General features: G+C 33.2%; 1 protein-coding gene across 3 annotated transcripts; it reads right to left on the bottom strand.

Moving 5' to 3' along the window:
- Positions 1-5622: 5622 nt before the first annotated feature.
- Positions 5623-14397, bottom strand: LOC106792288 (zinc finger SWIM domain-containing protein 8). 3 transcript variants are annotated; one of them, XM_014758606.1, is made up of 19 exons: positions 14293-14397; positions 13419-13729; positions 12733-13165; positions 12392-12643; positions 11996-12289; positions 11304-11909; positions 10718-10900; positions 10447-10633; positions 9905-10034; positions 9670-9826; positions 9392-9585; positions 8828-9320; positions 8614-8742; positions 8259-8523; positions 7724-8031; positions 7520-7627; positions 7067-7434; positions 6829-6978; positions 5623-6723 (listed from the first exon to the last, which is right to left on the bottom strand). In XM_014758606.1, exons 1-19 carry the CDS (start codon positions 14293-14295, stop codon positions 6657-6659), a joined length of 4638 nt encoding a protein of 1545 aa, XP_014614092.1. In that variant the 5' UTR covers positions 14296-14397; the 3' UTR covers positions 5623-6656. The 3 variants fall into 3 exon arrangements, with proteins under 3 accessions (XP_014614092.1, XP_014614093.1, XP_014614091.1); XM_014758607.1 differs by having other exon boundaries at positions 5623-6738; positions 8310-8523; XM_014758605.1 differs by having other exon boundaries at positions 5623-6738; positions 10718-10894.
- Between the last annotated feature and the right edge of the window lie 764 nt (positions 14398-15161).

Raw genomic sequence — 15161 nt, 5'->3', positions numbered from 1 at the left:
GTCCACGGATGCCAGTCCTAATCCTGTATTAATTTTTTTTCTGTTTCCTTTTTTTTCTATTTTTTCTTCTTTTTCCTTTTTTATACACACTCGAGATCTCAATGATTATTACGCACAAAAAAATATCTTTCCTCTTACAACGAATCGGGATGATAGAAGATTATTTTTTTTTTTCGCTAAGTTACCACGGAATGTTCGTAATTTGCAGTTTATCAAAACCTTCCTATCTTTTTTATTCTTTCTGCCTTTTTTTTTTATTTTTTATCTTCTTTTCTCCCCCCCCTCTCTCTCTTTCTTTTTCTCTCTCTTTTCCTTTACTTTTTTAAAAACTTTTTACTTTTACGTGTATTTTTTGTTTGTTTGTTTATCTTCATCGTCATCGTCATCGTGATTATACCTGAGCTGTTGGCGATCGATACTCTAAACGCGCGACTACTGGCTAAAAAGTACTCGCTTTTTAATACGTTGTTTTTTCTTTTTTTTTAAAAAAAGAAAAACGTAAATTTTCCCTACGTTTTTTCACAGTTATGTCGGAAAAAAAGGTTCGTCGCCTTGAAGATTTTAAACGCACAGGGTGATTCGACGCGTGTTACTTTTAACGACGCATTTCTTATTTTCCGCGTACGGAAAACTCGCGAGAGAGTTCTTCGACGGAGAGGTTATTATTCCTTTTTTTTTTCTTTTTTTTTTTTTTTTTTTATTATTATTATTTATATATTTATGTCTTTATCTTTTTTAAATTTTTTTCCCCTCCCTCTTCCTTCCTCGTTTTTTTTTTTTTTTATTAAATTATTGAACACATATTCGAACTTACGCATTGTTCGAGCCGTGTAACACACGCAAGTAAAAGTGTATCGCCTTTTTTGAGATCGTTCGTAATAAAAATTAGAGAACATTTTTTTTCCTCTCAACGGAGAATATTTTTCTTATTGTTTATCATCAATTGTTGTCACACTTTTATTTATTTGGTCAGTATTTTTTATGATCTTCAGATTTTACCTTTGACGTACTTTTTGTAAACATTTTTTTACATACGTTGGAATACATTCAATGATATCGAACGTAATTTTTGAAAAATGTTTACAAAAATACTGATCTGATAAATAATAACATTTGATTTTTCATTTCATTTTTAATAGAAATACTTCAAAAATAAAAATATCAGATGAATTGTAATTTTTGGATAAAAAGAATGATGTCTTCTTAATTTTCAACCAATTTCGTAATTGACATGGTAGATATCTCTTTCATGTTTATTAAGTATTTTTTTTTTTTTAAATTATAGATCTCACGTATTTCTACGATACACTGATACCGTTTGGATCCTTAATAAGACTAAAATAAGAGTCTAACGTCGCCCCGCGGCGTTAAATCATCTTCACTTTATCTTCCTTTTTTTTTTTTCTTTTTTTTTTTTTTTTTTTTTTTTTTTTTTTTTTCTCACGTAGCACTTATTTCAGCTTTTTTTTCTGATCAAGTGTAAAAATATAATTCTCGTCGTGCTCTCTTACGCTCTCCGTTTTTCTTTCTTTCTTTATATCTCACAATCTTTCTTTCTTTTTTTCTGGATTTTCTACATTTTGCAATCGTTAAAAATGTTGAGAATAAGATCGCGACTTTCGAACAATCATTTTCTCACGTATGTACTGTGAGATTGTATTCTATATATTTATATATATATTTTTTTTTTTGTTCACAGACTCGAACGGTACACGTAAATTAATACATGGATACTTATTTACTTACTTCGAACGATACTTTCTCATTCTTTCGTAAATTTGTCTATATTTATGTATATTCAAATGCACATATAGTATTTACTTATTTGTTATAAGTATATATGTATGTATTTATATTATATTATACAGGATATCCCGACTTTTTTCCGTATAACGATACCAACATATTCTATGAGTAAAAATAAGAAAAAAAATAATATAGAAACATTATAACAAAAATACGAGATAACAATGGACTAGTTTTTGTTTGATATTGTACAAGAATAGATCGATTACTTTTTTAATTTCTTGTTGATTTTTTTTTTCATTTCGGTGATCGATTCAGTACAAATTTTTTCAATTTATTTTTTAGACGTATCAATTTTTGTCTGGTAGATCTTTTCTTTTCATGTTTCTAATAATAATAATAATGTTCCCTGGTATTGTTATATGGAAACAAGTCGGGACACACTGTATATACAGGGTATCTGGTTGTATGTAGCAAGTATATCAAATGTGGATTCTTGTCACATACAACTAGATACCTTTTATATACACGCATACAACGGATGACCCATATAAAATCTTACAAATTGTTTTTATTTTTATCCAAATAGTACAAAATAATTTTACTTGTTTTCAATCGAACATTTCGATTTTCTTGGATTAGTGATCACAAAAAGAAGAAAATTAAAAATCCATTGAAATTTATTACAACAATGATTGAAATAAATCAAAAAACAATTTGTAATGCTTTACGTTGGTCACGTTGTGTAAATGTATATGTATATATGTTATGTTCGACAGAGAAATAAATAGGATGCTAGCGATCTACGTGAGGACTTTCTGTGTCATGTTATGCACCTCTATAATGTGTATGTGTAGATAATTCTTCGTGTCTCTCTCTCTTTCTTATTTTCGCGTCTTTTCTTAATTATTTTCTGTTATCATTATCGTTAAATCTTTCATACAGTTAAAATTGCAGATTATAATGTTCTGATAAAGAGTTTGCTAATAAAGTAGGCTACTTAGAATACTTAGTTAATTAATATTCGCTATGGATAATGTTATCGATTCTACGTAAAGTACGCGTCCTACAACATACATTCACAAAATGAACGTTCCTCAAATACATATTTTATGTTATAATGAGATCATTTTATAACAACGGAATTGAAAAATTAAAAAGAAAATAAATGTAAAAAGGAACAAAGAATTACACGAGCTGTTTATATTATTTTTCATGTAGTCCTTTGTTTAATATACAGGGTGTTTGAAGTTATTCTGATGTCAGCATATTTTATGCACGAAAATAAAAATTAAATGTTGAATAAAGGTACATCATTTAAAAGTTATGATTTCATTTATAATTATAAATGTTCACGTTTAATGTCCAACGGGATTGATCTTAAATTCGATTACGTTTACCTTTTCTTATGATATAAATGCCAAAAATATTTTCAAATCAAGAATATGCAGACATTCATTACGAGTATGGTTTGCGCGACGGATTTTCCATTCTTTTCGATTGGTTTTCGTGCATAGAATACGCTAATACCGTTTGGTCGGAAAAACTTCAGATATCCTGCATATAGAGTCACACGCACACTCATACACACACGCACGCGTGCGCGCGCGCAATATTTTCCTAATCCTTTTTCTTTAATTATTCTGCGTACTGCCGTTCAAAAGATTTAAAAACATTCATATATATATATAGTTTACATTTACTTTTATATATATTTATATTTATATATGCGTGTGCGCGCGCGCGCGTACGTAATTTCTAATTCTTTCTTAATGGTAAAACAGTGTAATTTTTTCTTTATAATAACACCGGCGAATGATATACAGAGTAATATAATTTTTAAGACGAGTTTTTTTTTTCTCTATCTTTTTATTTCTTTTTTTTTTCTTTCATCATTACTTCCCCCTCCCCAATGGATGATAAGCCGTCCCCTTTCATAGAATTTTTTCTCAGTTGCGTAAAATGTTCCTTTTTCTTTATTTTTAGTATTTGTGGGAATTTTGTGTTTTTTTTTTTCCATTACTATTTGGTTGTATTTCTTTTTTTTTTTTTTCTCTCTTTAATTTTATTTCTTTGTTATATAGATTTCGACGAGGCACTGTTTAGAGTTCATACTAAAAACAATAATAATTACATATATTTATTAATTATATCCAACGTCCACGCGACACTTAAAGCATATTCGCGGACGTGCATTATTCATAAGAGTACAGCATTGTTTTTTAAACTTCATCTTCTTCTTCTTCTTCTCATTTTTTTTTTTTAATTTTTACATATTGAAAATAAATCTCTTTACTCCTTCTTACCGTTTATCTCGAGTAGGGTAATTTTACTTTATTTCTTTTTTTTCTTTTTTTTTTTTTAAGTTTGTTTATCGATTATTTTCGATTACTTAATTTTAATAATCCACTTGGGCTACCGAATTTCAAAATAACAAAGTGACAAGTTAATGATTCCATGTTTTGTTTTATGATTATTCAGTTTCTATGTTTTTTTTTTTTATTTCTATTCGTTCTTCTATAACTAACGATGATGCGGATTTAATTCATTCAGGTCATTGAGCGTGTATGTGGTGTGTATGTGTGTGAACCTAATTTGTTAATGTTAAGTATATCTTCTTTTCATTTTCTTTCAGAAGCCACCAAAAATATATTTTCTCGAAAATTCGTCCGAATCAGTTCCGAATAATATCAAATGCGTTTCATGTTGATTAAAACGTTAAAATTATAATTATTTAAAATAATTAGAATTCTTAAGTTTATCGTAATTATATTTTTAAGTTGGAAAAAAATAATGAAGGATTATATAGAAGAACAACAAAAAAAGTACCATTAGAACGTTATCGATTTTTGTTGTGACGTGCAAATTTTGGGTGGGTGGCTCAAATTTTTAGGTGATATGTCAGCTATAAACTCTTTGTTCCTTTATTATCGTATATTTCAAATTATTTTAAAATTTTAAAATTACAGAGATCATTTTTTTCGTTTACGGATTGTCGTGTTTTAATCGACAACAGACAATGATGAATTATTATGCTGCAGAGCTGCGTGTAATATATAGATATTGTAAATCTATGATATATTCAAAAAAAAAAAAAAAAAAAAATAAAAAAAAGAAAAGAAAAAAAATAATAACAAGGAAAGGGGAAATTAAAATATCATATTATAATAATAATAATATTAATAATAATAATAATAATAATTAAAAGTAATGAATGAGAACAAAGAAACAAACAAAAAATAGGCCAATTAAAGTACAAGAACAATTGGTTGAAGGAGATCATCAGTTCTTCGACTGATTTATGATAATCCGAATGTTTCTTTTCTTTTCTTTTCTTTTCTTTTCTTTTCTTCTTATTTTTATTTTATTTTTAACGACTATAAAAATTCTCCATTAAATGTGTTTGAAGAAATATTTAAATATATATATATATCCTTATCTGGATAAACGTTCTGTGTGATTTTTCTTTTCTCTTTTTTCTTTTTTTACTTTTTTTCTATTACAGTTATATAAATAGGCATTATCGTCGATATTAAAATTTTCTTTTTTTCTTCTTTTTTAATCGTTTACAAAAATAAAATAAGAGAGAAAAATTTATCCTATCTATGATAATGAGTCTCGAAAATAAACATTTCCTATCTAATTGCGGCTAAAGGACGATCGTACGATCTAACTAAAAAACGAGGAGTGGTTGTTCTATTATGTCATTTTCATTTTCAATTTTATTTTCATTTTCATTTTTTCTTTTTCTTTTTCTTTTTTTTCTTTCCTTTCCGTCCGTATTATTTTTTCTTAACTTTTCGTTTCATATCTCTTTGTTTATATATATCCGTTTTCATTTTTTCTTTTGTTTTTGATAACTTTCTCCCTCTCTACTTCTCTTGAATTCACGACTCGCCTGTACGCGAGAGTATTTAACCCTTTGACTACAAAATACGTATAGAGAACGATAAATAAATGAGCATAAAACGATGTGCGAAATTCCGTCACAGGGATTGATCCTACGAATATTGTTTGTTGTGATGGTATTCGTGCGAAAGTGAAGTGCCGCAGTCGAAGAGTTAAAGAAATATAATTTTGATTAGAACGATTTAACAAAAACGACGACGCGTGTTTTAAGTTGACATCGTTATTCTTTTCTAATAAGAACGACAATATACGTCCAATATAATCCATATACAATAATTGCGAATTTCGTTTTGTTTTTTCTTGAGAGTAATTCGAATTCACATAAGTTTAACACGCGATAATCCTTAGATATGAGATTTTCTTTTCCTATTTTTTTTTTTTTATATTATTTTTTTCGTCCTTTTCATAATTTTCCTTTTAACATTTAATGTAAGCAATTTCGCCTATCATGGACATCGTGGGTTGATCAAATTGGATTGTACGGGTGTTAACATATCCGAGATGAATCTTCCATGAGCGAGAATCCTAAAACGATTTCCGTCGTGCGAACCACACGGAAAACTCATACGTCATCCGATGTTGTTGCCTTTGTTATCGTTGCCACTTACGCGATGTTTCCATGATGGAGAACGTAGGCAGACATTATGAAAATCTTGTCCAAGTCTAGCTTGTTGAGGGTGTCCTGCTGCAATGCGTGGACGCGTCCGACGTTCTTGATGAGAGGAAGAAGAAGATTGATGCTGCACAACTAAACTTGGCGTGCTATGCGTAGTCGTTATTGCTATGGCTGTTGTAGTCGTAACTGGTGATACGGATAGAACTACCGTAGCCGTAGCAGGTACTGGTGCCGGTGTCGGTATTTGTGCCGGTACTGGTGCTGGTACTGGTACTGGTGCAGGTGCTGATGCTACGGCATTAATCGTTGCAGGACCTGGTGCTGATGTTGGATAGGGAGGAGGTGGTATCGATGTCCCTCTCGATGTACCTGGTTCCGCTCTGTGTCATTTGCCATTTTGCTGTAGCGCCGCATTGATCTGCGCCCATAGTTCTTTGTTGCACGATTTAGATCTGAAATCATATATCCTTTCGTTTTTTTTTTATTCTTTCACAGTTGTTCCAAAAAATGAAAAAAAAATTATTTTTCTAAAGCTCATTGTTTAATGTTATTAATACCTTTTGATAGATTGAAGCCATTCCTTGAATTGCGTGTGCCCTTCCGGAGTTATATGGAATGCTGCTCTTGCCGCACAAACTACGCTGGCAAAGTCCTCGTAATCACTAGGTGCCAAATGATATAGCTTCTGATGCATGCACTGAATGTACCTATGGATTTATCATTAATTCAAATGATTGTTATTTTTATAGTTTTGATATGTCAACGATGTGTGCTGCTATGCTTATCGTAACTTACATTTGTTGACATTTGTGTACGAGCGGTGCCAGAGGAGCCGATCTCAAGTGTTGTAAAACCAATGTTGGATTATTTCTGGAGAGATAATGGGCTGCTTCGAGTGCCACTTCGTGAAGAACGAACGGACTTACGATACTGTTCACCGTGCAAACACATAATTGGTGAAGGTATTGAGAACCCAGACGTTTGGAAACTCTAAACAACCATTTAACGTCTTCTCCATATGGTGGATTTCGTGCATATTTAGCCTGGGGTCTGTCGTCGTGTACTCTACGAGCTAATGTTTCCAAGGCTAGCATACCTACGCGATATGCCGCAACTAATGCTCTAAATTGTTGATGCCTAAATCGTTGGTTCTGGTTATGAACCTAATGAAAAAAAAAGAAAGGAGTAGAAAAAAGCATTATCTTAAAAGAAAAGAAATAATTGTAAAATAATGTAATATACATTAACCTGTGGTTGCGGTCTTACAGTAGAGATGATTGGTTGAGCCTGTACTAATGCTGGTCCAGGCAAACCACTTTGTCCAGGAATAGGACCATGGGTTACTCCCGCTTGAACCTAATAAAAAAAAATATATTTTCAATGATAAATGATTAATTTTTTTAAATTGTTCTTTTGTTTATCTAATGGGAAAAGAAAAAACAATTTGCGTACGTTAACTGGCATGGTTTGTTGCATGGTGAATAAATGATGCGTTCCCGGCGGAGGTGGAGGTTGCGGTGCGTAGTATTGCGGCACTGGTGGTGGCTGTGCAGTTGGCGGTGGATGATGCGGATGTTGCGGATGTTGAGGATGCTGCGGGCATCTAGGATGAGGTGGAAAGGCTGTGTGATACATTTGCATGTGTGGTGGTGCGGGAGGTAGAGTTACTCTATGTGTAGGCATCGGTCCACCAAACGCTGGAATCGAATGATGCGGATGTACGAAACTGTAGGGGGCTACCGCATATGGCATGCCAACTCCTGGAATGAAAGAGAAACAAAGGTTATATGTATTGTTAGTTAATGTGTGACCAACGTGAAGGCATTACGATTAATGATTTTATAATGCGTAAATAATTATATGCACGTTCGATCAGATAACGTCGATGTTAAACGTTTTATGTTAATTAATATTTGTTTTATTTAAAAAACAACTAATATTATTCTTATGTCGCCGAAAAAAAAAGAAAATACTTTTATCTAAACACCTGGTTGTTGTATTATTTGTGCTTCGTGATTGTAATACTGTTGTACTGTACCCAAGGGTGCCAGAGTCGTTATAGTGGGATGTGCAGGATATGGCTGAGGAGGTGGTTGTGTACTAGTTACAACGACAGCCTGTGTTGGACCTGGTATCATTTGACCTGCAGATAAATCTACAGGAGGACCAGGTTCTACTAAAAGGGCACTGTTAAGATCTAACTGTAAAGAATCGTGTGGCATCTCATCTTGTTGTTCTCCTCCGGGTGTGTGCTAAATGTAAAAAAATATCAATTATAACGTTAATCAACTTTTTATTTAATAAATATAGAGATAAGGCTTAATGTAATATTGACAACTTACACGGATGTACAACTCGTACCAATATTTGGCAACTTGAAAAAGTACTTCTGGATAAACACCGCCACCTTTAGCCGTGTTTTCTACCGTGATGCATGCTTTTTCCAACATGACATCACTTTGTTCCTTACACTGTAAAATGTGAATATTGTAATGATATTAATAAATAGATGTCAAATAATTGTTTCAACTTCCATTAAGGATTCCATAAGTTTACCTGTAAAATAGCCCTCTGTACTTCATTTGGATTAAGGGCATGTGCATGTGGTAGGCAAGAAAGTGCCAATTCTGCGGCCGCTCTAACCATATTTGGATCGCTCCCTCTGGAAGACTTATCAGCAATACTGACAGCTTCTGGAGGAGTTAAATGACCTTCCCAACTTTCGATAAGGAACCATATAGCCGGCGCTCCAATTTCCACAGCTTGTCCAGTGATCCAAGAGACATGAGTAGAATAAGTACGACTCAACCAATTATGACTGACACAATTATGAAGACCGAGAGCGTATAAGCCCAATTGGAAGGCGCACATGTGTAAAGCTCTGTGCGGTACGTGATGATTTTGATTCGTTGATACTTGGGTGAACAATGAAGTTGAACTACTACCACCTGCTTTAGCTAATACAGTTTTTGCCAATTCACACATGAAATGTGCACCAGCTTCTGATGGTTGATTAGGAATTGATGGACATATTCGCTTACTCTTGTACCTAGACAATAATACAAAATTAGTTAAAAATAAAGTCATACTGTTTACAGGTATTATTATTGCAACACAAACCTAGTTTCTTTATTTCTGGTAGGTACAGTCTGCACCAATGGTGGTTGAAGAGTTAATGCATTCATGCTACTTTCTAATTCTGCACTAGTACTGCTGTGTGGTCTACTGCCATTGCTAATAGCGTTGTCACCGTTTCCAACGTCTGTTCCTGTTAAAGGCGACAAACATTCGTCTTCTCGCAAATGATTTGTCATCTGGAAAATATATTATAATCATTTTGAATACAACTGAATTATACAAACAAAATAATACTTGTTGTAATCATATATATTTCTTGCCTCAGGCTTGGTGATAAGATTAGCAGTGTAGTAACTACTAAGAATAGGAGACTTAATTAATTGATGAACATCACGATCCAAAAGTTTGTTCATTATTCTTGCTACTTTAGCTGGTGCATCCTTGTAATGTACAAGAAGAGTAATCGCTAAATCACCCCTGTAAAGTGTGTCATTGAGAAATAAATAATAATTTTCTTTTCTTCATCTTAGAAATTTTTAGTTACGACCAACGTACCTTTGACGTCTCGTTCCTTCGCAAAGAAGTGGATGATCCGCTTCACTCACGTTCGCTTTGAGTCCTAAAGCAGCAACTGCTGCATCGAAACCGAGTGCTTCGTCAGATTCTTTGCTAATTTCCGGACCTCCTGTAAATATTAGTTTTCTTTTCCTTAACTTTTCTTTTTTCGAGAATATTTTGAAATTTCAAGGTCTTCAGTATTTTAAAAAAATAAAACCCTTTAGAAATTTTTTCTAAACATAAATTAATTTCTTATGTTATTCTTAATAAACCGACTAACATGATGAAAGATATATAAATTCGTTAAGAAAAGAATAATTAATTTAAAAAAAAATGATCTTTAAGACAAATTTACATATGTCCCATACAAGTAGCGTAATTTTTTCTTAACAATTTTTCCCGTAAGACCATAAACAACAGAGACATTTAGGTGGCTCACCCTGTATATGATTAATCTATTAAAATAAAATAAAATAGAAAAGTTGTGTGTAAAAATTTTAATTTATGTATAGACTTATGTATGTTAAAAGTAAACATACTCGGTGTATTTAAAGTGTCGAATATAAAGCTTGCTAAAATAATTGGTAGCAATGCATGTCCTCTTGATCGTAATACCCCATCTCGTAAATGCGCTGCTCTCTGTCTGACCATATTTAGTTCTGCTTGTCCTAAGGGTATTTTTTTCAATAAACTTACGAGCTCGCTTTCTTGATGTGCTAGTTTGACCTGGGAAAAAGAGATAACACAGTTATGTGATAGAAGATAATCTTGTAGAATATTGTAAATTTTGTTAATAAATATAAATTTTACTTCTAAAGGTTTCGTATTTGCTGGTGGTCTCGCCATTTCTAAGCCGTAGAGACCTACTCTGAATGCAAGATTGTGATTTTCGGGATTTTCAGCGAGTACCGTGCATAAGAAGCAACATTTGGCCAAAGTGGCAGAGGCAAGGCACGTTAGTTGATGTGATGCTGGATTAACTTGTTGCTGAAACTTTATATCTATTAAATATCAACTCTGACTAATATATTAAAATCGATAGAAACTTAACACGTTGACTGCCACGGTGGTCAACGAACACCAGCGTTTGTCTTTTCACTAAAGCCTTGGGAGTAACCCGTTACCAGTATTATTATATTGTTTTATATCTTATTTTAACCTTTTGCATTCCACACATTTTTTATTGTCGGCCAATTAATTAGACAAAGTAGAGAAAATCTTGTATACAAAAAAAAAATTTATTTTTATTGCATAACTGAAAAAGAGCGATGTTTGCCAGTAATGTTGGTAATTGGAGTGCGAAGGGTTAAAATTGTAACCTTTACAATAAAAACACATGTAAAATTAGCGCGGCAGTCAAGTTGTTAATAAATACAATCTCTACTCTGGATTTTACTTTTTTCTTTTTTCCCTTGGATGGCAGAGGAGGTTCCTCGATCATTAAATCTGGAGGATTGGCTAGTAATTCTTCAGCTAATGTAACACCAAGCAGACAAGCCTCTCTTGTATGCCCATGAGCATAAAGACCCTCTGCTCTAGCAAGAAATATTCCCCAAGGATCTTCTATTTTCTTAAGATTACCCAGTAACGTATTTGCGCTGGGTACAACTGTTAAAGATGACTCTGTTTTTGAATCAGTTCCTGTATTATTAAGTGTTGCCTTCGAATCATAATAATACACGTTATATTCATCACCAGAAGGACTATCGCTGCTAGAGGATGAGCTTTCATCTTTTGATTGTCTCCTGGAGGCATCATTTTCTTGTTCAGATTCTTGCTCAGTCTTAGTTCCTGTTGTTTTAGTTGTTACTGTTCGCGATTTGTCACGATAGTCGACGAAAGTCGTCCTGCTACACTTCACTTCGTTAGTAGCCTTATTGTTACTACTTTCACTGCTATCACTCTGACTTTCCGACGAGATATTAGAGCAATGTTTATTCGTGCCTTCAACATTTTTTAAACTGACGTTACTGTTCGATGATGACTCACTACCTCCACCCTCCTAAAGGATTAAACATAATCATACATTATCATATTTTTTTAATCAATAAAAGATTACTTTTAAATGATTATAATGATCATATCAACCTGTGAATCTGTATCTCCACAATTATTTAACCTAGTACATCCCCGTCTCCGTAATAGCCGAGGTTCTGAAATGTCGGCCATGTCGGTATCATTTTCGCAAAAACCTTCCGAACTAACGCTGCTTCGATTTCCATCTCCGCCGCTACCTCTTGAACACAAGCCTGGAAATTCTCGCGGATTCAATCTTCGTCTATCCGTATAACTAAATTCTACGAGACCTAAGGATAGAGGTCGTCTGCTGTGATGATGAGAAATTGGTGGCTGACAATTTAATACCGCTGAACTCGAATTCACCTTTGTCACAGATATACATATTTTCATATTATACACTTATTCAGAAATATATTGCGAAAAATAATGTATGCACGCAGAAGGAGAGAGAAACAATAAACAAACCTGATTTACTTCATTACTGCTATCGCCGACATGTCTAAAACACGTAAATGGGCAATGATACATGGGATTGCTTTCAGCTGTGTACGTGATCCCTGGCAGAGCATATTCTTCCCAATCTAAATAACACGCCTCAAGAGCTGTTTTGAAGCCGACAAAGACAGTCAAGTCGTTTTTTAATGAATCCTTATAACTAATGCTATTATTTCTATTATGTGAATTATGAGATACAGATGTACCACGACTTTTTGTGACCTGAAAATAAATCAATCAATAGCTTTAATTGATAAAAACGTACGAAATTTTCGGGTAACCCAATAAAAATATATTCTTAATAATATTACCTTGTCAATAATTTTCATATGCCATGCCAAAAATTGTTCATGAAGTATTTCTCGTTCGGCTGGTGACAATCCAGGATTTAGAGCAGCCAATCTCCATAGCACAACAATTTCGTCACAAAGCGATGAACATGCATGTTGAGATGCGTGAACATTGCTATTCATATTACCATGTTTACCACCACCATGTCCTGTACCATTCAACAAAGCTACTTTGGTGTTAAACCACCAAACAATTATTTGTTCACAGGCCATGCACTCTTCCGTGATAATTTCTAAAAGCGGAATTGCATTACGATCTGTTCTCTTGAACATTTCACGAACGATTGAGAGGAGATTCCACATTCCCTCTGGTTCTCGACCTCTCAATGGTCTTAGAAGCGACGACCACTCGGCAGCAGCTGGAGGTGCGGTGGTGCTCAAATAGTTTACATCGCTGTAAAATGTCATTAAGCAACGTTCATTCTACGAAATTATTTTATTATGAACATTCATTTCATAATATAAATATTTAAACGAAAAAGAAAAGAAAGTTGTTCGAACCAATAGGACTTTAATTAAGTGTATTAGCAATGATGATTATTTATTGGGCTTTTCCAAAAGTTCATGCCATAAAGCGCCTATAATTTCTAACATTATGTTGATCAAAGATTAGAAACTAAGCTTAAGGTAACTATAAGAAAGTTTACCTGAACACAATAGGCGCTGGTACACAAAACTTGATAAGAATTTTCTTAATATTATCGTGCAACGTTTTCTCATCCAAATACCAAGATGTTTGATCGTGTGCCGAAGCACCTGCTGTAGGGTCAGGAGCACCACAATAGCTATTGATGGCATTTGGTTGAGCTGACAACAGTTCGTCCAAGAGTGATTGTGCAGTGGGTAGAATCTGCTGTGGCAATTCGCTGATGAGATATTGAGCAAATTTTTGCAATTGATCTCGATGCAATCGCGACAGGGATTCACTAACTGGTGCTCTTAGGCAGACTTGTGTCGGCTGAAAATGTTTAATAAGTTTTTCATGCTTTTTCTTTTAATCTTCATACACAAAATGTTGCACAATTGTACAAATTTTTATTGGAAATAGATGGTAAACATTTTGTCTTGGTAAACATGTGCCAACTGACATCACCTTTTGGTACTAGGGAGTTTTCATAATAAGAGTGAGTGGTGTATTTGTTTTCTATCGAACAAGCGAACTGATGGAATGGATTGACGTCACTAAGAACCTCGTTGCAAGGATTACTATAGCTGTTGGAACTATTCATAAAATTTTAGAGCATTCCGAAAATCTTTCAACTTTTTCCGCATGCCGCATTGCTCACTTGTCACAACTTTGAGCACATTCTGTGTGCCCAAACTTGGCCACTGTCGCTTACATTTGTTATCGTATTATTTTCACAACATCCCTTTAAACATACTTGGCACTGGAAGGTGATGTCAACAGAAATACACTTATCAACAACAAATGTTTGCCATCTTCCTTATTCTTCGCTAAAATTTGTATAGATAGTTTGACAACATCTCTTAAAGATGGTACAATATATATCAATTGTTTACCATGTGTATTCTATGAAGACAAACAGCAACTACGTGTGCACACCAATAAGCCTTGGAGGAACAAGTACAGTTGCACGATGTGATTTTTCGCCGATCAAAAGTTACTGCTACATTAAATTGAGATCTAGCGACACCAGACGTTGCAGTTATCAATGGCGGATTCACGCTGGCGCTTAAGTGGAAACCTATAGAAAAGATTATACATATTATTAAATCTAATGCACATGCATATACTTGCATTGATATTTTTATTGTCTGGATCGAATGATTCTATATTGTATAATTATTAAAAAAAAAAAAAAAAAAAAAAAAAAAAGAAATTCTTTCTGCATAACGATGTCAGCATATTCTACGACAAAAAATAAAAAGAAAATACGTCACATAAGCAAGTCATAAAAAATATATGAAATAACAATAGATTGGTTTTCGTTAAAAACCAGCATAATAACAGATTAGTTGCATTTAACTAATTTGTTGACACAAGCTGTGTTTACTGCTTGAGGTAATTGTCCAATAATTATGGATACAGTTGGATGATTGTCCGATACATTATACATTGCAATTGCGACAATGAGCATTAATCTCAACGATAGATAGGTCAGAGGAGGACCAAATCAACGGCCTTTAGAATAACCAAACATCAAGCTATTTATCACGCTACGTTTGTATATTATTTTTCTCTTATTTTTACTCGTAGAAATATGTTGGGGTGGGTATCGTTATGCGGATAAAGGTCGGTACACTTTTTGTATTGTAAAATATTTATACATATAAAATATAAATGTATTGTACAAAATAATAAATAAATGCATAGAGAAACGAATTTAAATATCGAAATAAATGAATTAAAGATATTTTATATACGCGAA

The sequence above is a fragment of the Polistes canadensis genome, unplaced genomic scaffold (assembly GCF_001313835.1).
Source record: "Polistes canadensis isolate GaletaPanama2010 unplaced genomic scaffold, ASM131383v1 scaffold_403, whole genome shotgun sequence".
In the NCBI taxonomy this organism is placed as follows: domain Eukaryota; kingdom Metazoa; phylum Arthropoda; class Insecta; order Hymenoptera; family Vespidae; genus Polistes; species Polistes canadensis.
This window is presented reverse-complemented; position numbering and strand designations above follow the sequence as displayed.